A 24486-nucleotide genomic window follows, 5' to 3' on the forward strand; every position below is an offset into this window, starting at 1 on the left:
TTTTCCCTACAGGTCATTGTACTTGTAGCATACCGCTGTAGGCACATTATAGCCTCTTAATATTTTCACTTTTGATATTTATCAACTTTAATACATTTTGATACATATTTAATGAAACGTGAGTAAGGTGGGGTAGTTGTGCCCCCGTCCTGAAGAAGGAGCTTTGCCTCCAAAACATGTTGACGCACACCAGAGGTTCTGTCCATTAACACGACAGATTTAACCTCACATTGCACCTTTTTTTAATAGTACCAGCCGGAGTTAGGAATAAAGATTTTTTTGAGTAAACTCACGTGCCAGGTACTTTTTAAACCTTCACCACGTCCCACCACTCACTTGTAAATACACCTAATACACATGCACCACATATAGTAATTAACTATAAGTGCTCCCACGTAGTCGTAGGTCACAGCACGCCGCATCCCGTTAGAGGGGTGCGAAGACCCCGATGATGAAGCATGACACCAAGGGGCCTTTTGGTGTGTGAGGGGTATTTTACAAAACACTAAGTGCTCCAACACCATCTGTTGAACACTTCTCCCTACCTCTGAGTTGGATTCTCTTTGTTTATTAAAGTAGTTTGTGGAGCAAGAATCCTTCTCTAGTTTTCTCTACCTCCCCCTCCTGTTGTTTGTATGAGAACTGACATTAGACATATCAATCGAACTTTGGCTCCCCATTCCTCATTGCACAGTGCAGAGAGACATAGCTTTTGTTAACATCACAGCTTGGCCTATCCTAGATGGGATTGTGTGGGATGCGGTTCGTTTTCAAATTCATGGGCCCACTGAGGTTATAAATGCCCCAAATGTGCTTAGAGTGTCAATGGGGGATGTGGTTAAACAAAATATATGTTCTGATGATTGGGATGTTCAGGCCATTGAATCATTGTTCTCTGATTTGAAATATTATGCTGCCTTTGATGCTGAAGATTTGCACTTCGAGTCTGCTAATTACGGTGATTTGTATTGTTATCAACATTTTGGCAATCACTATCTGCATAAAGCTAATACCAGGAGACTCACAGTAAAATACACCCAGTGGGAACACTGTCCAGCTCCTATACAAATCAGTTCTGCTACTTTTTTTTAAAGGTTCACTTACTTTACAGATTTTAATCAATCTAATCCTAATGCCTTTTATTTTCAAATGGGTGATAAATCCATATCTAAAGTTAGACTTACTGATACTAGATTATTGTATTCAAAGTCCTTTCTAGACCAGTTGGCTGTTGGGGGCTACGAGTTGTGGAAGGATACAATGGACCTTAAATCAGTTTGGTGTTCTAAAAGCTGGCAAGTGCAAGGCCGAATATGCTACTTACCAGTATGCATCTGTACTTGGCATTTAGGGCTGCTGACATTCATATCTGTGCATAGATCGCCGCCTAGTGTTGGGTCCGGATGATTGCACATTGTTGTCCTGGAAGAGTCTTCGAAGTATCATGAGATAGGTGGCTCCTCCCCTGGACTACAGTGCGCATGGGCATCGACTCCATCCTCAGATTGTTTTTAGCCATTGTGGCCAAGATGGAGTGAAACTACGTGAATGATGACCATGCCAGAAGTATGTGTGAATGCTGCAGCCGCTACAGGCGCCGGGGAGGAGGGCGGGCGATATGAATGTCAGCAGCCCTACATGCCAAGAACAGATGCATACTGGTAAGTAGCATATTCGGTTCGAGGCATGTGGGCTGCTGAATTCATATCTGTGCATAGAATACATAGCAGTCCCTCCATTAACGGCGGCCGCCCGTGCCAGCTGCAGCAGTTTGGAAAAGTGTTTTGAGAACAGCCTGTCCTACAGCTGCCTGCTGTTTGGAGTGCACATCAACACAATAATGCTTTGTAAATGTGTGTGTGGTAGACCATGTGGCTGCTCTACATATGTCTTCCAAAGGAATGTTTCCAAGGAATGCCATAGAGGCCCCCAACTTTCTGGTGGAGTGGGCCCTTGGTGGAATGGTGAGAGTACGTTTGGCTTTCAGATAGCAAATCTGGATACATTTAACGATCCACCAAGCAATACCAGCCTTGGAAATAGGGTTACCTTTGTGGTGTGGTGCAAAGGCGAAAAGAAGTTGTTTAGTCTTCCTAAAATCCTTGGTCCTATCGATGTAATACATCAGGGCCCTTTTGATGTCAAGGGTGTGGAGCATTCTCTCCGCCAATGACTCAGGATTTTGGAAGAAAACAGGCAATTCAATAGTTTGGTTGATATGGAATTGAGACACCACCCTGTTAGAATGTTAGCTCCAAATCACTAGCTTGCTCCACCTAGAACTTGCATATCACAAATAATACTCTGCTGTGTACAGTCCTCAGCTGCTTCTCAAAGCTAGGTTTGTGGTCTTTGAATTTTGAAATGTAATACATAAAATTCAATAACCAGCACTTCGAGTGAATTCAAATGAATGTCATTGGCAGTCTACTAAAATGCAAATGCTACTTACCAGTATGCATCTGTTCTTGGCATGTAGGGCTGCTGATATTCATATCTGTGCATAGTCCGCCACCTAGTGTTGGGTCCGGATGATTGCACATTGTTGTCCTGGAAGAGTCTTCGAAGTATCACGAGATAGGTGGCTCCTCCCCTGGACTACAGTGCGCATGGGCATCGCCTCCATCCCCAGATTGTTTTTAGCCATTGGCAGAGATGGAGTGAAGAAAGTGAGTGATGACCATGCTATGAGCATATGTGTATATGAATGAATACTGCAGCTGCTACAGGCGCCGGGGAGGAGGGTGGGCGATATGAATATCAGCAGCCCTACATGCCAAGAACAGATGCATACTGGTAAGTAGCATTTGCAGTTCGAGGCATGTGGGCTGCTGAATTCATATCTGTGCATAGAATACATAGCAGTCCCTCCATTAACAGCGGCCGCCCGTGCCAGCTGCAGCAGTTTGAAAAAGCATTTTTAGAACAGCCTGACCAACAGCTGCCTGCTGTCTGGAATGCACGTCTACACAGTAGTGCTTAGTGAAGGTATGTGTGGTAGACCATGTGGCTGCTCTACAGATGTCTTCCAAGGGAATGTTACCTAGGAAGGCCATAGAGGCCCCCAATTTCCTAGTGGAGTGGGCCCTTGGTGGGATAGTAAGAGTGCGCTTAGCTTTAGCATAACAGATCTGAATGCACTTTACTATCCATCTAGCAATCCCCGCTTTGGAGATTGCATTACCCTTGTGTTGTGTGGCAAAAGCAACAAAGAGTTGTTTGGTTTTGCGGAAATCTTTTGTCCTGTCCACATAGTACATCAAGGCCCTTTTCACATCAAGAGTGTGGAGCATGCGCTCCGCCAGCGTCTCTGGGTTTTGGAAAAACACTGGCAATTCAATTGTCTGGTTCATGTGGAACTGTGAGACTACCTTGGGTAAGAATTTAGGGTTAGTGCGGAGCACCACCCTGTTAGCATGTATTTGGAAGAAAGGTTCTTGGATGGTGAGCGCCTGCAGCTCGCTCACCCTCCGCAGCGATGTAATTGCTACTAGGAACGCAACCTTCCAAGTCAAGAACTGGAGCTCACAAGAGTGCAGTGGCTCAAAGGGAGGACCCATCAGCCTTGTAAGAACCACATTGAGGTTCCATTCTGGAGCTGGTGGGGTCCTTGGTGGAATGACCCTTTTGAGTCCTTCCAGAAAGGCCTTGATAGCAGGGACCTTAAAGAGTGACAGGTGCTGCCTATTCTGGAGGTATGCTGCCATGGCAGACAGGTGAATGCGGATGGAAGAGTACGCTAGATTACATCGATACAGGTGAAGGAGGTAACATATGATGTTCTGAATGGAAGCATCTAGCGGGTCAATGCTGTGGTTCGCACAGTAGATGACAAACCTCTTCCATTTAGCCGCATAACAAGCTCTCGTAGTGGGCTTCCTTGCCTCCCGAATGATGTCCATACAATCGGGGGGAAGATTGAGGTAGCCAAACTCTAGGACTTCAGGAGCCAGATCGCCAGGTTGAGCTGTTGCGGATCTGGGTGCTGAATGTCTCCATGGCTCTGCGTCAGAAGGCTGGGAGTGAGATGAAGCCTCTGATGCGGTACCACGGAGAGTTCCAGAAACGTGGTGTACCATGGTTGGCGAGCCCACGTTGGAGCAACCAGGATGAGCGTCATCGAGTGTTGCCTGAGCTTGCGTGCCACCAGCGGTATCAGAGGTGCTGGGGGAAAAGCGTACGCAAATCTGCCTGACCAGTTCATCCACATCGCATTGCCCTGTGATTGGGGGTGTGGGAACCTGGCGGCGAAGCTTTGGCATTTTGCGTTCTCCTTTGTGGCGAACAGGTCTATCTCTGGATGACCCCACCTTTGGAAGTACGGTTGGAGTACTGATGGATGTATCTCCCACTCGTGCATCTGATGGCTGTGCCTGCTGAGCAGATCTGCCATTTGATTGTCCTTGCCCGGGAGATGCTCTGCCATGAGGAAGATGTTCCTCTGAATGGCCCACTTCCACATGCTCTGAGCCCGGTGAGACAGCTGTGGAGAGTGTGTACCTCCCTGCTTCTGGATGTAGTACATGGCCGTCATGTTGTCCGTCCGGATCAACACGACCTTGTTGCACAGATGTACTTTGAACGCCTTTAGGGCCATGAAGATTGCCATCAGTTCCAACACATTGATGTGCATCTTCCTTTGCTGAAGTGTCCACAGTCCCTGCACAGTGTAGTGGAGTACATGCGCTCCCCATCCCTGGAGAGAGGCGTCCGTCGTCAGGATGATCTGTGGGACAGGCTCCTGGAATGGTCGGCCCTTGCAAAGGTTTTGTGGATTCCACCAATGCAGAGAGTTGTATGCCCGACCGCTCACCAACACTAGGTCTGTTAGTCGCCCATGAGCCTGAGTCCACTGACGTGCAAGGCACTCCTGAAGCGGACGCATATGTAGTCTCGCGTGCGGGACAATGGAGATGCAGGAGGCCATCATGCCTATCAACTGCATGAACACCCTCGCTGGAAGCGAGTGTTGGGGTCTGAATCGTTGGATCAGCGCCTGGATACTGGCGATTCTCACTGAATTTGGCTGCGCAGTGGCTGCCAGAGTGTTGATAGTCGCGCCCAGATACTGTCGCACGTGGGCGGGCTGGAGATGGGACTTTGGGTAGTTCAGAGAGAATCCCAGATCGTGCAGGAGGTGAATGGTGCGTGACACGTGGTCTACGCACTGCTGTTCCGTCTTTGCCTGAATAAGCCAATCGTCCAGGTATGGAAAGACATGGACGTGCTGGCGACGGAGATGCGCCGCCACCGTCGCTAGGCATTTTGTAAACACTCTTGGTGCCGTGGTGACCCCGAACGGCAGGACCCTGAACTGGTAGTGCTGGTCTAAAATCTTGAATCTGAGCAACCTTCTGTGGGAAGGATGCAGGGGAATATGAAAATAGGCATCCTTCAGATCCAGCGTTGCTAGGAAGTCCCCCTGTTGAAGCAGGGGAAGCACCTGCTGCAATGTGAGCATATGAAAGTGCTCCGAGTTGATGTACCAGTTCAGTGGCCTGAGGTCCAGGATCGGCCTGAGTGATCCGTCCTTTTTGGGGATTAGGAAATACAGGGAGTAAACCCCCGTTCCCCGTTCTTGCAATGGAACGAGCTCTTTTGCCCCTTTTTGCAGCATGACCAGAACTTCCTGCTGCAACAAGGTCAAGTGCTCGTCGGACATAGCACGGCTTCTTGGCGGTATGTCTGGTGGAATAGATGTAAGTTCTAGACAGTACCCGTACTGGATAAGAGACCTCACCCACCTGTCCGTGGTGATGGATCTCCACGCCGGCAGGAACTGTTGGAGTCTCCCCCCGACAGGTGTCGTGTGATCGGGGGGAAGTGACAAGACGTCACTGCTTGTTGGTGGTGGTGGACCTGGATGCATTGTTTCCACGTCCCCTGCCTTTGATATTGTTGCCTCTGTAGCCACCCCTGCCCTTGTTGTTGTTATACGAGGACTGGGAGCCACCCTTGTAGTATTGCGTGGATTGGGATGCCTGGCCCCTTGAGGTGCCTCTTGAGTTGGAGCGGCGAAAAGAACCACCCCGAAACTGCTGGCTTTGTAAAGCTCCCATAGATTTGGCAGTTTCAGTATCTTTTTTCATTTTTTCTAGGGAGGCATCCACCTCTGGGCCGAACAGATGGTCAGGATTCACTGTCTGCCCCAATATTGTGGTCTGTATGTCGGGTTTGAACCCTGAAATACGAAGCCAGGCATGACGTCTAAGTAAAACACTTGTATTGATGGCCCTTGAGGCAGTGTCAGCCACATCTAGGGCACACTTGATGGACGCATTCGTAATAAGTTTACCCTCCTGAATGAGCATCTCCCCCGCCTCCTTATACTGGTCAGGCAAGTGTTGAAGGATGGCCTCTAATGTGTCATAATGGGCCCTATCATAACGTGCGAGCAGGGCTTGAGTGTTAGAGATCCTCCAGATGTTTGCTGCCTGTGCAGCAATGCGTTTGCCTGATGCCTCAAAGATTTTGGACTCTTTGTCAGGGGGAGGAGCGTCACCAGTCGTTTGCGAATTTGCCCTTTTTCGAGCGTTGGAAACCACCAGGGAGTCCAATGGCAAGTGTCCCTTAATATAAGTGGGATCCGTGGGCGCCGCTTTATACTTCCTGTCGATGCGAGGATTGACCACCCGCGCCCGGGTGGGCTCCTTGAACACCTCCTGTGCATGCTTCAGCACTCCTTTAAGCATTGGAAGCGTCTTGACTTGCTTTTCGGCGACTGAGAAGGTGTCGACCAAAAAGTCCGCATCCACTGGATCCGAGTGGAGCTCGACGTCATGGTTCGCCGCAGCTCTCTCTATCAGTGCATTGAATGCCGCCGAGTCCTCCGTTGGGGACGTCTTTGCGGCGAAAAGTTGAGTGTCTTGCCCCGACTGCGGGTCGTTTGCGTCGTCGCCTGCTGTCCAGGGCACCTGCTCCTCGTCCGGATCCGAGTACGCAGGATAGGTGTACTCGGCCTCTTCCTCGTCGACGTCAGGCACGGGGGAATGGGCCGGCGAGTGTTCCAGGCCTTGTGGAGACAGTGGTTCCATCAGAGCCGAAGAGTCCGCAGAGTACTTTTTGCTCTTGAGTGGAATCTTAAAAGGTTCCAAGGTCGGCTCCGATGTAATCTTCCTCTTGAGGAGCGACAATTTTCCCGTGTTGGCGTCGATGTGCACCTCACGACGTTCTTCCGCCGTGAGCGGCTGGAGCCGAAGCTTCGACACCACCAAGGCAGCCTTCGGCGACAAGATGTCCTGAGAGTGTCCGCTCTGCTTAGGCGCGAAGGCTTTCGGCGCCGACTTGGGAGGAAGGGTAAAACGAATGGGCGTTTGCCCCTTGGCAGGCTTCGTCGTGGGCCTAGGCCCCGCAGGGTCCTGGCTGGGAACCACAGACTGCTGGATCCGCCGCAAGGATTCTCCCACCTTCTTGGTAAGGGACGCCGAGGGCTCAAACGACTCGAGCGACTCTTCGTCTTCGAGAGCGTGTTCGACGGTAAGCCTCTTCTTCGGCGCCGACGCCCCATGGCCTGGCGCACTGTCGGCGTGACGCTTTTTAGAAGCCGTCTTCGGGTCCGCGACCCCTTTCGGCGCCGACGCCGCCGCGTCGGATGCCTTCACCTTCGGCGCCGACCCAGATGGCTTTGGGTCGGCCACTTTGGCGCGGCTCTTCTGGTCAGCCATTTTGGCGTGGCTCTTCAAGTCGGCCATTTTGGGTTTCGTGGAAGTTGACGCCTCCAGAACCTTTTTCACCAGCGCCACTTTTGGTTTCGGTTTCGCATCCGAGGGTGCGAGACCAGTTGGCTTCACTTTCGGTTTCTTGTGAGAAATGTCCGTGACCGGGCCCGGAGGCGGGGACGTAGGACTGGTAGTTAGATCTTGGGTAAGGCCCGAAGGCGATCCCTCGACCTGGGCCGTATAACGGGGAGTAACCCCGGAGTCTTGTTGGGGATGCTCTTCGTCCGAGCTATCACCCATTGCGGGACAAGCCCGGTCGTCGTCCCCTACCTCGTCGGAGACTTCGTCATAGGCCTCATCACCCGCGTCGCCGGTCTCTTCTCCAGACGCGGGGCCGGAGTCCGATTCTTGTACGTCATCTTCTCCCTCAACCGATTCCTGGAAGATATCATCAGGTGGGGGTGCCGAAGCCGACAATTGAGCCTGGAGCCGATTAGCCCGGCGAATCTTCAAAGTTTTCTTGCTCCTAAATTTGGAACACGCCATGCAAGTGTCCTCACGATGATCCGGTGACAAGCATGTATTGCACACGGGGTGCACGTCAAGGTGAGAATACTTTGAGTGACACAGCGGACACTTTTTGAATGGCGTCCGCTCCATAGCAAGAGTGTAGTGTAGGCCCGTCCGCGTCGAAGCACGTGGAGGGGCAGTAGGAGATCGGAGCTGAGAGTCAGTAAGTAAACCCGAACGCAACAATACCGACGCCCAGCCTAAAGACCTTTTGGTCTCGAGAAAAGTAGAACAAACTATCGGTCCCGAGAGAGGGTACCGAAACACATCCGAACCCGATGGCGGAAAAAAACAATCTGGGGATGGAGGCGATGCCCATGCGCACTGTAGTCCAGGGGAGGAGCCACCTATCTCGTGATACTTCGAAGACTCTTCCAGGACAACAATGTGCAATCATCCGGACCCAACACTAGGTGGCGGACTATGCACAGATATGAATTCAGCAGCCCACATGCCTCGAACCAACCATTTACAATGCAATGGTCTCGGCATTATTAAAGGTAGAGCTATTGGCATTGCTCATGACTTTTTTTTTTTAATCATAAATAAATGGCATTGTCATGTACATTGATTGCAGTGGTCTGATTTTGACATGACATTACAGGTAGGCTCTGTGTAGAGCTAGACTCCAGTTCCCTATTGAATGCTTGTGTTTTGTAGTATATTACATACTATCACTGATACTCAGAATTATTGTGATAAAACGGTTTGCATGCAGCTTGTAAGACCCATTCCATGCATAGGAACCCTAGAGGCTTATCTTGCAGTTTCTCATGGGAAAATAAGGTTTTGCAAGGGTATTTTATAGAAATCAACGACCTCTGTCTTTAGTATTTCTAGAAGTGTTTCTGTGCATATGTTTTAGTCTTTTTATAAGACTTTCATTCTTTGAACAGCATACCATTTTTCTACACTTGTTGAGCCCAGATGGATTCTCGGCTATTTCTTTAGAAATGTACCCAACTTCTTCTTGATCATTTTGACAATTTGACTAACCCTTCTGATTTAAGGAATATGGTTTCAACGGTTTATTTTCTGAGCGCTAGAAAATGATTAACATTCTGTATAAATGATAAGCATGCAGGCTTAAAGTGTTTTGAAAAATATTCACTTGGGTCAGGAGAGCAGTTACCTAAAGAGAGTACATCAGCTCCTTGACATAACCCTGATCGCCATACTGTTATTAGATTTTGAATTCGCAGGAGGAGCATGGCTGAAAATACAGCATTATTGGCAGTCCAAGTAGGTGTAGCTGGCTAAGGGAATTTTCATGCTCCTACAAGACGTCTCTGTAACTCGGATTCACACCCTCTATCAGCATGCACCCAGCTTCACCCTGCAACCTGATGAATCTGCAAATCTAGGACTGTGGTGCAGAAAGGTCCCATGAGAGATGCCATCCCCATCGAAAATAAAATTAGGGAGGGGGGGCTGCTTGAGCCACATTTGAATCAATCATATCATTTATAAAGCACAACAGCGAACAGCTACTCCGAACAGAGTCCCAGCGCTAGAATAGGCTGCCTAATATACCAACTACAGGATGAATGGCCCTTAAAAATCCAATTTAAAGAGACAGGTTTTAATGATTTTCCTAAATAATGTCTTATAGCAAATCTCACGGACATGGTGCGGTGGCTGATTTCGGACACAAGTTGCCAAATAGGTGAAAGACCGCCCCATTCCTTACGGAATAACTAGCAGGTGTTTGATGAACGGGAGATCTACTAGGGTGGTGATGCTGCAGTCTTGCTGTAGTCCTTGGATTTTCGGTGCCATTCGAATGTTTCACAATCGTGTGGCTGCAGTGATGTAACACTGATGGCAGCAGCCCCCTCTGAACGTTGTCCCAGCACCTCTGCACCCCTCGCTACTTCCTCACCACTTCTCTCGCCTCAGCCAAAGTCTCTGTTTATCTCTCTTTGGCACCTCTGTTTGTTTCTCAGCATTTTTTTTCTCTATTTTCCGCTCCACATTCTTATTTTTTTAGCTTCATTCTCTGTGCTGCTGCTCCACTCTCCGGTCCTCATTGTTCTCCAATTCATTCCAAAATTCTTACGTGGCATCTTCCCAGAACCCCCAGACAATCTGCACACTCAATACTCTGCACACTCAATACTCTGCACACTCAATACTCTGCACACTCAATACTCTGCACACTCAATACTCTGCACACTCAATACTCTGCACACTCAATACTCTACACACTCAATACTCTACACACTCAATACTCTACACACTCAATACTCTACACACTCAATACTCTACACACTCAATACTCTACACACTCAATACTCTACACACTCAATACTCTACACACTCAATACTCTACACACTCAATACTCTACACACTCAATACTCTACACACTCAATACTCTGTACTCAATACTCTGTACTCAATACTTTAACACGGCGCACACCTTACTGGACTTTGTGGTGGGCTAGCTATAGGGGTCATTCAAGCCTGTACTTTTACCATGTCAGCACCCACGCCATTGTAGAATGTCCGACCTGATATTGGAAGCTGAAGCATGCCAACCGTCTGGAACAGGGAGAGGACAGTATAAGATGTGCAAGTAAGCTGGGTACTATCCTGTCCTCCACAAAAAAAACAGCCCAAGAAGGACGAAATAATTATGGCTCTGCAGCACTTTTAGTGAAATTATTCATTCCGGTTGTTAAATTGATATCTGTGCATTGATTAAATCTGGGCTGAATTGTACAGTTTCATGCTGGGTAAATAACTTCATTTAATGTTTTCAGTTGCTGTGCCAGTCAAAATGTTAAATATTTTGAAGAGAGCAAATGTTGAACCGCTGCGTAAATAACTGGCCTACACATGCTTACTGCCAAACTAATCCTGCAACATAAATATTGAGGGTTTGCGTTTCAGTTCACGAACTTTCTAAGTACACACTTCACTGCAGCAGCTTTAATAAATTTTCAGAGCACAGAAGGAGTCGAGTTGTTAGGTCGCAGCTACGGATCCACAAACCGTGGGAGGTAATGCATCGGTGCTTTGGCCCTAGGAAGGTTTGTGGACTCAATTCAGTAGCCCTGATGGACATATAAAAAGAATGCCTATTAAACTTACGTGCAACAGTCTGATTGCTGTGGACTTTAGCCTTACGCAGCAAAAATACGAATGCCTGGGTATGCATGTGGAAGTCAGGCAAGGTCGCCTGTGACGGGGGCGGGGCCGCCTCCGGACCGGAAGAGGAGGCAGGCGGAGGAAATGCGTCTCTTGGCCCGGGGCTCCTGTGAGCGATGGAGAGCCCCGGGGCCGCTAGCAGGAGGTTGCAGAGCCGCAACATCAACTCTGCGGAGGGGTCACGAGGCACATGCCCGCTGCCTGCCCCTGCCGCGTGGTGAGAGAAGAGTCTCCCGAGATTGCCACAGTAAGTACAAGGGGGGGGGTTTGCACTTGTGTGTGTGCGCGCGCGTGTATGTATGCGTGTGGGGGGGTTCTGTATGTATGTATGTGCGTGCGCGCTTGTGTGTGTTTCTGCGCATGCGTGTGTGGTGTGGGAGCTTCGCGCAGCGCTGTACTTGTGCGCGTGCCAGTTCCAAATCGCCTGCGCGCGGACAGGAATGTCTCCTGGAAAGCAGACACGCCAACAGTAGGTTGTCGGCGAGAACGCGCTTCCGCGCGCTTAGCCGAGACCTAAAAAGGATTTGATGGAAATGTAGCGCTGCGGAGAACGCGGCCTTCATTACTATTCATGGGCCGGTTAAGTAAATAATTTACAAAATAAAGGAAGGCGAGGCAGGGAAGACCACACAGACGCGTGTCTCCCGGTAAAGGACGGTAAAGTGTTATGTTAAATACGGCCAATAAATTGCGATGGGTCAGATGCCCTTTGCGATATGGCGCTTCCTTCATCTGTTTCTCTATAGACAGTCTCAAACAACAGGAGCCTTAGGGGGATGAGAAGCAAGCCGCCCCCACTCAAATTACTCTTACACAAAAATGGCCTGCTCCTAGTCGGCTCTATGGCTACAAAGAATTTTTTCTTTGTATTGTGGCAGAGGATATATATACCTTCTGTCTACAAAAGTTTGCACTCTGTTGCAAATTTAGTCTGGCAGAGTTGCCTACATGTGTGTGTCTAATAGCTCCACCACCCCGCTATATATGTCCCCTATCTTCCAAACGTGAAAAAAGGGGGAGGGAAGGTTGACAGTGCCTCCAGGTGCGGTCTGCGCTCACCCCTCGTGCACGAGGGGTGAGCGCAGACCGCACCTGGACGCGTAAGCGATACCGACCATTCGGCGGTTTACAGTTTCCCACTACCGAGTTAGGGGACTGTACACGACAAGTATTCTTCCACGGGGGCCGGGTAGGCTTGCCAAAGAAGGCCACCTGGTACAATAAGGGAAGATTCAGAAAGGTGCATGCTATACGCTGACCCTAAAACCCTGAAGAAATCACTGAAAAGTAAGATAAAGTGATGAAACATGTCGGTTGACTTTTAACAGAGTGAGCTAACAGCACAGAATAAAGTCAGTAGTTGCCAGTTAGCCTTACTCTTTTTAACGTGGTATATTTGGTTTTCACTATTTTGGGCACAGATATATCACAGCGGGTCCTAGCACATACAACACTTGATGGCTGTCTGATCTATATGCACTTTCTTTATTTTTGTTTTTCTCCCATTTCCTTTGGGGTTGACAGTAGCCGATGATGAGAAGTGAGGAATCAGACCAGTCTGGTAGAATCCTCCCCTTGGTGTTGCTTCCGTGAGGCACTGTCAACCTTCCCTCCCCCTTTTTTCACCTTTGGAAGATAGGGGACATATATAGCGGGGTGGTGGAGCTATTAGACACACACATGTAGGCAACTCTGCCAGACTAAATTTGCAACAGAGTGCAAACTTTTGTAGACAGAAGGTATATATATCCTCTGCCACAATACAAAGAAAACATTCTTTGTAGCCATAGAGCCGACTAGGGGCAGGCCATTTTTGTGTAAGAGTCTCTATAGACAGTGCCAGGTGTGACCTGCCTGTGGGCGACGGATGTGTCTCATTTCCTCCATAATGCATCTGCGTATTTAGTTGTTTTTTTTAGATCGTGTCAAATTATAAATTCAATCATCTTTCAGCATATTTTGCAATGGTGTTTCGTTTACCGCGGAAAGGTCCATTTCTACTAAAATTGTACCGTACATGTGCTTTTAAATTAAACTCTTAAGTTCTTCTTGCGTGCACATTGGTTATATTTTATAGTTTCATTTATATAGCGCTTCGTAGCCCTGATGAGGTGATGCACTTACGTTCTCATTAAAGTATAGCAAGGATACAAGCACCGATGGCATACATATATATCCTAATACCCATACATACACACACACATATATATATATACATACATACATACATACATACATACATACATACATACATACATACATACATATATATATATATATATATATATATATATATATATATATATATATATATATATATATATATATATATATATGTATATATATATATATATATATATTCAGAGGACAGTGCAGGAGGTTACTAAAGTTACTTGGGCTTACACCTGTGATCCGTTATAATCACCAGCTTGGTTATCAAAGAGGTCAACAAAAACTCAGACAGCAGCACTGCTGTAATGTGAAATAAATACCTCAGAATCGTAAGCTGTTAAAAAGGTCACGTGAGGACAGGCTGCTCCATTACTGATCAGAAACTAAATCTTCAAATCTTTTAAATCTTATAGGAAGTTGTCCTTGAACACCTCTGCTCACACAGGGCTGTTCGTGAGTTAGACTTTCTCTTGCATTACGAAATCTTCAAGTTAGAAACAAGTGAACTACCTTATGCAATAGATTCTAAGGAGATTAACAAAAAGGCAATGATTTAGTTCCATTAAAACGAGAACGTGTTGGTGGGACTACCAATTCTGAAGTAACTATTTAATTTTTTCCACAGCAACTTGATTAAGCACTTCTGCTGCTTACAAGAGTTTCTACAAAGCAGAAACATGCTAACATATAAAATTAAATCGAAAGAGGTCTAACAAAAAGGCGCCCAGTACAGAGTATATTTTTACACTATATACGACTATTTATTTTTGGAGAGTTAAAAATACTCTTGAATATGATTACCAGCAACCCAGGCAACACCTAAGTTGTGCACGTGGGGGGCAAATCATTGGGCTCTTTAGTAACTGGATGGCAGATCAGACTGCACAGCCATAAAAGAACCCAGTACTGGGGATGGGGAGGGAGGGGGGGGAAGGGCGGGAGGGGGGGGGGGGTTGAAGGAGGGTCGTAAATGCTAGGTTCCAAAATTAGAAAAGTGACAACTTGCAAAATCACCAGAAAAGCTCTGTGAATAATTACAGGTGGCGGGGAAGTCGTGTTACGAACTGGAAATGGACCTTACAAAGGCAATAGTACTCGCATTTGATGCATTCGAGAAAGGCAGTTCAGAAACATCAAGAAATAATGCACGACTGTGGCGAAGCAGTCATCCCTACCTCGTCGGGATGGCGTTCCCGACAGGGGTACCTCCCCCCAACAACGGGACGTACAGCGTCCCTTACCCATCGGACTTCCTCTCTTTCTCTTCGCCCACAGGATCCGACAACAACCTCCCGGACCGACGACCCGGAAGTGGTCAAACAGGATACCGGAAGTGACGCTCCCGTAGGTGACCCGGAACCCAACCCTTCCGGAACCGGAAGCGCGTCCACTGAAGTCCGCCGGGAACAGAGAAAAGCCGTGAGGACAGACGGAGAGTCGTTCAGCCCAGCGAACTCGTGGCAGGAGACAGCGATCGGCGTGGAACCCCCGACGGAGAGCGGAGAGAAGGAGGAGAGCGGAGAGAAGAAGGAGAGCGGAGAGGAGAACGAGGAAGAGGACCTGTGGTCGGAGGACTGGTGGCGACCTCCGGAGGTGGCTGGAGAGCGGCCGCAACTCGGATGAGAGTTGCGGCGGGGCACGTGAGTACCCTCTATCCTTTCTCCGTGTTCCCTGGTGTAATTAGTGTAAATACCTGTAAGCATTGTATATAGACCCTCACGGGCACCTTGCACTAGCCATAGAAATAGTGAAGTATCACGGGCACTGTTTATACTCCGCCGCACTAATCCCTGACACCATCAACCACCCTCTACCCCTTCCCTTCTCTTATTCGTCTTGTCCCCTCCTACCCAACCGGCCCTTCCCCACGTTCGTTTTCCGGTCCATTCACTCCCCGGTGCAGGTGGAAGTACTCGGTAGTCCTTGCTGGACTGGACTAAACCTCTGTATTCTCTCTCCCTTATCTCCGAGGAGCACCAGCACCCGACATTATCCTGACGACACCAGCCCAGGAGAGGACTACATCCACGGCATCTACCCCTTCATCCGAACCCACCCGGCTCTGCGCTTCCATCCAGAATTCCTTCCTATTCCTCTGTCGAACAAGACTTTGTGTACATTACTGAACAATAAATCCTTAACCATAGCTCACTACATTCGGCCTCCCAGAATGTTATTCCGGTCCGCTCAACCCACAACTCCACAGGTGGTGTCAGAAGTGGGATCCACCGGAAGCATGGAGGCCGCAGTCCAACACCTCGCGGAGAGCCAGGAGCAGCTTGGCAAAATGATGGAACGCTTTCTTAAAACTGCAGAAGATGATAGAGGACAACTCCATGACGTCCTAAAAGGACAGGGGACCGCACAGGACCAAGCCCTCGAGAAACTGACCACCATCATGGGACAACAAAGACCCGTAACTTCCTTGCCCTCAGTTGTCTTGCAAAAGTATGTGTCGGGTGAAGATCCCGACTATTTCTTCACTAATTTCGAGCGCCTAGCCCAGGTTGCGGCTTGGCCTGCCGACCGATGGGGCCACTATCTGGGTCCCCTGTTGACTGGTGAACTGCAGGCAGCCTATCAGCAGGCCAATATACAGGGCCAGACTCCCTACAATGACATTAAAACCTGCATTCTGGAGAGACTGGGGATTGACGACGAAACATACAGGGTTCGTCTGAGGCAGGCCAAAGAGGGACCCCAAGAAACGCCACGGGGTCTCTCGTTCCGTATACAGGACTTGGCGAATAGGTGGTTGAAACCGGCCACCGCCACCGCCACCAAGGAGGACATCCTATCAAAAATATACTTGGAGCAGTATCTAGCGTCCCTACATCCGGCCACCCAAAAGTGGGTGAGACTACACGCCCGCCTGACCCTTGATAGTGCTGTGGAGATTGCCAGTGCCTACAGTAGAGCCCAAGAGTCCCAACGGATCAAAGAGGAACCACATTTACGTATCCCACATGGCAGCCATTCCCGTCCCCAAAGACCACCTCCCGGGGTCAGAAGACCGGATCCGGTTCCCCTGATACCCTACCCAGTTATGCCTCGACCCAACCCGCCTGGGCCTCAGTGTTATCACTGCGGAGGGTATGGACACATAGCTCACGTGTGTCCTCAAAAGGAAGAGCCCATGGACATAGGAATGGGCAGGAACTATGTCTGTCTCACCAACGACGTTACCCCGCCGCCTTTCCGCTGTCCGGTAAGGATTGATGGACACCGCATGATGGCTTTAGCAGACACGGGTTGTAGACATAGCGTCCTACGACCCCAGGAACTACCCCATCCTGTCGGACCAGTGACTGGAACGGTCGCTATCAAATGTGTCCACAGCGACACCAGGAGTTATCCGACGGCCCGAGTACGGGTGCAACAACTCTCAGATGAGGGAAGTATGTTAACTGTCGGTTTGGTTCCCAATCTTCCTGAACAAGCCATTTTAGGAAGCGACTATAGTGGTCTTCCCCACCTCCTTCAAGACACTACAGACTCCCTAAAGAAATGGTGGGCGGAAGCCCCGTTTCCCCATGGGTCTCCTTCCACGGACTCTCCTTCAAAACCGGGGAAGACCAAGAAGCAAAAGAAAAGAGAGAAAAGGATCTTTACCAGTGTGTACCCGGCTCAGATAGATGTTCATCCATGGGAAACCGACCGGGAATTCCGCGCAACCCAGCAAGAGGATCCAGTTTTGCAGGAAGCCTGGAATCGTGCCCTGGACAATGAGGACCCACTGAAAGTAGGTCCTTACTTCTTTCGAAAGAATGGACTCCTCTACAGAAAAGGGGGGCCACAGCTCCCAACCCAGCTAGTTATCCCAGGATTATTTCGAAACAAAGTACTATATCTAGCCCACAGTCACTTGTTGGGAGGGCATTTCAGCGACGAAAAAACGGGGCAAACAATCCTAGAGAAGTTCTATTGGCCGGGCGTACACGGTCAAATAAAACAGTACTGCAGGGAGTGTCCGGTCTGCCAGAGAAACAGCCGGTATCGTCCCCCCCGGGTTCCTCTCCAGCCCCTTCCTCTTATCGATGTACCTTTCTCCCGAGTGGGTATGGACCTAATAGGACCCCTGCTACCCTCTAGGACGGGGTGTAGGCACGCTCTGGTGTTAGTGGATTATGCTACCCGGTTCCCGGAAGCCGTCCCTTTGAAACAACCCACTACCCAAAACATCGCCAAGGCCCTCATCTCCATCTTCAGTAGAGTAGGGTTCCCTCGGGAGATCTTAACAGATCAAGGTACGCCTTTTGTGTCTTCCCTCATGCGTCAAGTATGCGCCCATCTGGGAATTAAACAAATAAGAACTTCGGCGTACCACCCCCAGACAGATGGGTTGGTGGAACGGTATAATGCTACACTAAAGACCACCCTCAAGAAGCTCCTGGGCCTTGAGAGCAAAAGGTGGGTGGAGATGCTTCCCCTTGCCCTCTTCGCCATCCGTTGCAAAGTGCAAAGTAGTACCGGATACTCACCAAATGAATTGTTATATGGACGAACCCCCAGGACCCTGTTAGACATGGCTCGCGAGGCCTGGGAAGCTGAGCCAGATCGTACCCGTCCCCTCCCTGAGTATGTGGACAATCTCCGAACCCATTTAACACAAATCAGAGAGATAGTGAGACAGAACATGGTGGCATCTCAGGTCACCCAGAAACAGCAGTATGACAAAGGAACCAAGGCCCGTTCATTTAAACCTGGAGACCTGGTTTTATTACTTCTACCCTCATCCGAACATAAGCTATTAGGGCAGTGGCAGTGCCCGTTCCCAATCTTAAGACAGGTGTCTCCCGTCACCTACGAACTCGAAATGGATGCCACCCGAGGAGTCACCCAGATCTACCATATAAATCTCTTAAAGAAATGGGAGGGGCCCCTCCCTGTCCTGACGAGTACTCCCTCCCTTCCTTTTGAAGGGTGTATGGACACAGATCTCCCTGAAAGGAACAAACAAGACCTCAGACGGGTCTTATCCTCTGTTCAATCAGTGTTTTCTTCCCTACCGGGACACTCCACCATAGTGGAGCATGCAATCCACACCGAACCAGGGAAAACAGTGAGACAAAGACCCTACCGTTTCCCTGAAGCACGAAGAGCTGTCATAAAAGAAGAGACGACCCAGATGTTGAAGATGGGTATCATCGAACCCTCCAGCAGCAGTTGGAATTCCCCAATTGTTCTAGTCCCCAAACCCGATGGTTCTACTCGATTCTGCATCGATTTTAGAGAGGTGAACAAGATCTCTGCCTTTGATTCCTATCCCCTACCTCGAGTAGATGAGATGGTGGAGCGCATAGGCAAAGCCAAATGTATCAGTACCCTTGACTTGTGCAAGGGATACTGGCAGATCCCCTTAAAACCCGAAGACAAGCCAAAAACGGCGTTTTCAACCCCTGAGGGTTTGTTCCAGTTCAGGGTGATGCCCTTCGGGCTTCATGGAGCCCCGGCAACTTTCCAAAGGGCTATGAACCTGGTCTTACGACCCCATTCCAGCTATGCCGGGGCGTACTTAGACGATATAGTCATTTATAGCGACAGCTGGGAAAAACAACTACACCATTTGCAATCAGTAGTGCACTCACTTGGTAACCACGGCTTTACCATCAACCCCGCCAAGACCACCTTGGCGGCCCAAAGCGTGAAATATCTGGGTTATCTGTTGGGGGAAGGGGTCATCCGTCCCCAAGACAATAAGATCAAGGCCATTCAATCCATACCCTTCCCTCACACCAAGAGGGAACTTCGTGCCTTTCTCGGGTTGCTGGGGTATTACAGGAGATTTATCCCCAACTTTTCCCAAACTGCAGCTCCCTTGACTGACCTGTTGAAATAAATCACTAGAACCGAAGAGAAGTTACAGCAACCCACTCCCCTGCTGTTGCAAGCCTTTGACCTCCTCAAGCAATCCCTGCTGTCCGAACCAGTGTTAATCAGTCCTGATTATTCACAACCATTCATCCTTCAGACAGACGCCTCCGATCAGGGTTTGGGGGCAGTCCTGTCACAGAAAGATTCAAGAGGGGTCGAAAAACCGATCCTGTATCTCAGCCGGAAGCTCTTTCCACGTGAACAGAACTATGCGGTTGTTGAGAAGGAGGCTCTAGCAATTAAATGGGCCGTGGATAGTCTCCGGTACTATTTAGAGGGCCGTGAGTTCCTCTTGTATACGGATCACGCCCCACTCGAGTAGATGGCCCGCAACCGAGGCCACAACGACCTGGTCCTTCGGTGGTTTCTCTCTCTACAGCCCTTCCGTTTCAGAACACTACACCGAAAGGGACTAGACCAGGGCAATGCTGATTACCTCTCACGTTATCCGTCTCCTTCGAGCCCTACTAGTAAGACAGCTAGGGAAAGGAGATGTGGAGAAGCAGTCATCCCTACCTCGTCGGGATGGCGTTCCCGACAGGGGTACCTCCCCCCAACAACGGGACGTACAGCGTCCCTTACCCATCAGACTTCCTCTCTTTCTCTTCGCCCACAGGATCCGACAACAACCTCCCGGACCGACGACCCGGAAGTGGTCAAACAGGATACCGGAAGTGGCGCTCCCGTAGGTGACCCGGAACCCAACCCTTCTGGAACCGGAAGCGCGTCCACTGAAGTCCGCCGGGAACAGAGAAAAGCCGTGAGGACAGACGGAGAGTCGTTCAGCCCAGTGGACTCGTGGCAGGAGACAGCGATCGGCGTGGAACTCCCGACGGAGAGCGGAGAGAAGGAGGAGAGCGGAGAGAAGAAGGAGAGCGGAGAGGAGAACGAGGAAGAGGACCTGTGGTCGGAGGACTGGTGGCGACCTCCGGAGGTGGCTGGAGAGCGGCCGCAACTCGGATGAGTTTTGCGGCGGGGCACGTGAGTACCCTCTATCCTTTCTCCGTGTTCCCTGGTGTAATTAGTGTAAATACCTGTAAGCATTGTATATAGACCCTCACGAGCACCTTGCACTAGCCATAGAAATAGTGAAGTATCACGGGCACTGTTTATACTCCGCCGCACTAATCCCTGACACCATCAACCACCCTCTACCCCTTCCCTTCTCTTATTCGTCTTGTCCCCTCCTACCCAACCGGCCCTTCCCCACGTTCGTTTTCCGGTCCATTCACTCCCCAGTGCAGGTGGAAGTACTCGGTAGTCATTGCTGGACTGGACTAACCCCCTGTATTCTCTCTCCCTTATCTCCGAGGAGCACCAGCACCCAACATTATCCTGACGACACCAGCCCAGCAGAGGACTACATCCACGGCATCTACCCCTTCATCCGAACCCACCCGGCTCTGCGCTTCCATCCAGAATTCCATCCTATACCTCTGTCGAACAAGACTTTGTGTACATTACTGAACAATAAATCCTTAACCATAGCTCACTACATTCGGCCTCCCAGCCTGTTATTCCGGTCCGCCCAACCCACAACTCCACAACGACTTATGGAAGATGTTTTCTAAAACACACAACACACCCCACCCCACCCCACGTGGTCTATCATGCAGTAAAGTCACTCACTACCTGCTGTATAGGCACGATCGAGAAATACTTTGTTTCACAGAGCCTTTGCTGCCAAGATCAGGAGTTAAGACGATAAGTTACTTCAGTCTGCTTGATTTGAGACGGACCTTCAGCGCACAAATTTCAGCAACAGGTGCATTGCCCACAGGGCTGCCCTTAAAACGCTCATGCTACAGCTCTCTAAAGATAAGCATGATCTTGTTTTTTCCAAGAAGGTAGAGACAAATGTGTTTTGTGTTTCTGAAGCACCCTTCGGCTAGATAACTCATGTGATAAAGATAATGCTGCATTCCACGCTTGGGCCTTCTTTTCCCAGTGTTTTACAGAAATTGATGGTATATGCAGACCTAAAAGGCAAAATGCATTTATATTCATGCTCGTTTCCCTCGTTTGTCCACACAGGAGGAGACACGGACAGCAGGAGGGGGAGGGAGGGGCGGGAGAGGAGACACGGACAGCGGGAGGGGGGGGCGGGAGTAGGTTCATCAGAGGCAACTTAGTCACCAGCAACCTTAGATCATTGAACACAACCAAGACTGTGGAGGGGGGGGCCACTGCTGGGGAGGCGGGTAGGGTTCTGCCAGCATGTAATCAGCACTTTATGCATGTCTACACCAGAGAATGTTCTCTCTTGAGGAAAAAGGGAATCTTCTGCTGGCATTGTTCTTTTCATCTTTAAAATGCTAATAAAAGATTTGAACCACAGAAAGGTCAAGTTCTAGAGAATTGACTAGGAATGAGTCACAAGAAGACACATTAATGTCGGGGCAAACTGGCACACGTCAATAGCCACGAATTTTAAACGACAGCCGTCACGAGACTCCGGCCTGAAGCATTAAAACATTTAAATATGATTTCAATTTACAGATTCTGTCTAGACGAAACAGTATTGTGGCCAACACAGATGGTTAAGGCTAAACTCTGGTTACAAAAAAAAAAAACTTCTTGTTTTACGTTTATATTCACGCTCGTTTCTCTCGTTTGTCCACACAGGAGGAGACACAGCAACGGGAGGGGGGGCGGGAGAGGAGACACGGACAGCGGGAGGGGGGGGGGGGGGAACGGGCACAATCAGAAGGCAACAAGCACTCACCTGGACTTCTTCCGGTGGCGGTCGTCCTGAAATGGCTCGGGGGCAGAGGCAGAAGCTCAATGCTCACCGTCACTGCGGTGAAACAAAATGGCGGCCGTAAGCTTCCGATTTTTTCGGAATTAGGGGCGTGGTTTTGCTGTTTTGAGTGACAGACAACGTCACTGTCTAAAGAACAGCAAAACTTACGCCCCCAAATCCGAAAAAGACGGAGCCTATTCGGAGGGACGGCTCTCTCCTCCAATGGCTGGCCTCCGTTTAGGAAGCCAGCCAATGGGAGAGAGGCAAAACATGAGGCGGGACAAATAGTCCCACTAAGTAACATTAAATCTCGACCTAAAAAAATGGCTTAAAGAAAAGCGCCGCCGTTTTCCGATTCGGGGGCGTGTTTATTGCGCTCTGAGTGACAGATGACGTCACAGGGCTAAAGAACGCAAAAAATCACACCCCCAAATCCGAAAAAGATGGAGCTTCTTTGGAGGGACGGCTCTCTCCTCCAATGGCTGGCCTCCGTTTAGGAAGCCAGCCAATGGAGGAGAGACAAAAAGAGAGGCGGGCTAAAGCAGCCACTCTAAGAAACATTAATTCTCGGACTTCTATTACCGAGACTTAAAAAGGTCATCAGCTGAAGTGTCAAACAGGGAATCTCAGGAATCATTCAAGGCAGGGATACGTTGTACAACCACTAAACCATGCATCGGGTTGAGAAGCGCACCATGAATTAGAACATTAGAAACAAACTAACATCACAAACATCTTAACAGCCTCATAAAGCACAACATAAGAACAGCAACTTTATTTCATTCTTACAACTGGCAAGTTTATAAAACCCAACTTACCAGATTTCATGCTGCAATTGACCCAGATTCCAGATCTGCAAAAGGGCTGGACCCTGGGAAACTTCATTCAACTCATGTTTGTCATCCATCCCCATGTTGCAGTACAGAGCGACATACTGGGAGGCAGCAGAGCCATCTGGGGTGGGGCACCAATCCAAAGACCAAACAGGCCCTCCAACAAAGAAAGTCATGTCCCACCGCTCATCATGTGGATGTAGGCAATGAAATCTGAAAAGAAACAAGTGTTCATAAGGCCAATCAGATATATGGACAAAGGTTCTAATGTATGTGTGAAGTCTCTAGAGACATCACAATTTCTAAGCAGTGGTTTGTCTTACAGTAATTTATTTTTGTGCAAATGAGCATTTGGTAATGGCCACTTCCAGTCAGCACAGCCAATATAAAATCTAAACACGGAGAATAATAGTCATCAGCTAATTTGTACCGAAATGGCAAAACACTACTGCCCATATGCATTAAAACTATTTTCCATAAACAAATAAGGGGGCAAAACCCTTTCCTACTTTAGGCCTATTGGGACGGATAAGTCCCTCATATGGTGATGGACATACTACCCTGCCATGAGTGTCCTAACTCTAATCATGTCTGGAACCCGAATGCTGATTTTTGGATCACACACGTGTGCTATGACATAGGCCTGCCACACTGATTGCAGTCCTTTTAGACCGGAAGGGGCACCCGAAGCACAAGGAGTTTCCCATAATCATTTGGTCATGTTCGACTATCCCCGCAGCCAGTTCCCCGAGACCAAGGCTTCGACCCAAGTATCTGCTGCCTCCAGTTCAAGACTGCTGTCTGCAGGTTTTCTGGTTAGGCTTTTCTTTTCGTTTGGGCCTAGTTCTTGCCTGGTAATTTAGTAGGGTATTTCTGCTTCTTACTTTATTGGGGTTATTTGTGATGATAGGCACCTCTTTTTGAGAGGGTTACACTAGGTCAGTAACTTTCGTTGATCCCACCTTTTCCTGCCCAATGCGGTTCCTGCTCAACTTGACAGCCCCTTCCACCTCCCAGGACTATTTACGGAGGCCACTGATCGTCCCAAGCGAGCACCCCTTGACATTTTTAGGTCGACCTCTTCCAATGCGCTTGTGCATTGCAGATGTCGATCTATTGTAGCTGAAACAAACTCTTTAAACCAAGCGTGGATTCGGATTACATGCAGTTTATGTGCCCGTGCACGCGCTTCAGACCCGCCACAGCAATGCCGAGAGAGCACTTCGAAAGTTCCCTCCCACCCTTCCGACTAAAGGCATTCAAGCGTGAATTTTCCCCAGCGCGCATTGCCGAGGGCTTGTTGTTTTTACCAGCATCCTTCTATGCCACATGCCTTGTTTTTTACAGTGTGTCTGACACTGCAATTGCAGTTGAAAGGACCCTTTCTTAACTATACCGTCGCTGTTCTTCCCATGTGTGCATGCATCGAGCCATTCAGAAATGCTAACAGCGATGCTTTAATGGCAAAACAAAAAAATACAAACT

The 24486-nt window shown here is 49.0% G+C and overlaps 1 protein-coding gene across 2 annotated transcripts in view; it reads right to left on the reverse strand.

Annotated features, from left to right (window-relative positions):
• GTF3C2 (general transcription factor IIIC subunit 2) overlaps positions 1-24486 on the reverse strand; it is a 908247-nt gene that overhangs the window by 669108 nt on the left and 214653 nt on the right. For both annotated transcript variants that reach the window (XM_086928162.1, XM_086928163.1), the window contains exon 8: positions 22987-23214. In XM_086928162.1, the coding sequence (XP_086784288.1) occupies positions 22987-23214 (228 nt within the window). The remainder of the gene's footprint in view (positions 1-22986; positions 23215-24486) is intronic.

This window comes from Lissotriton vulgaris, chromosome 6 (assembly GCF_964263255.1).
Source record: "Lissotriton vulgaris chromosome 6, aLisVul1.2, whole genome shotgun sequence".
Taxonomy (NCBI): domain Eukaryota; kingdom Metazoa; phylum Chordata; class Amphibia; order Caudata; family Salamandridae; genus Lissotriton; species Lissotriton vulgaris.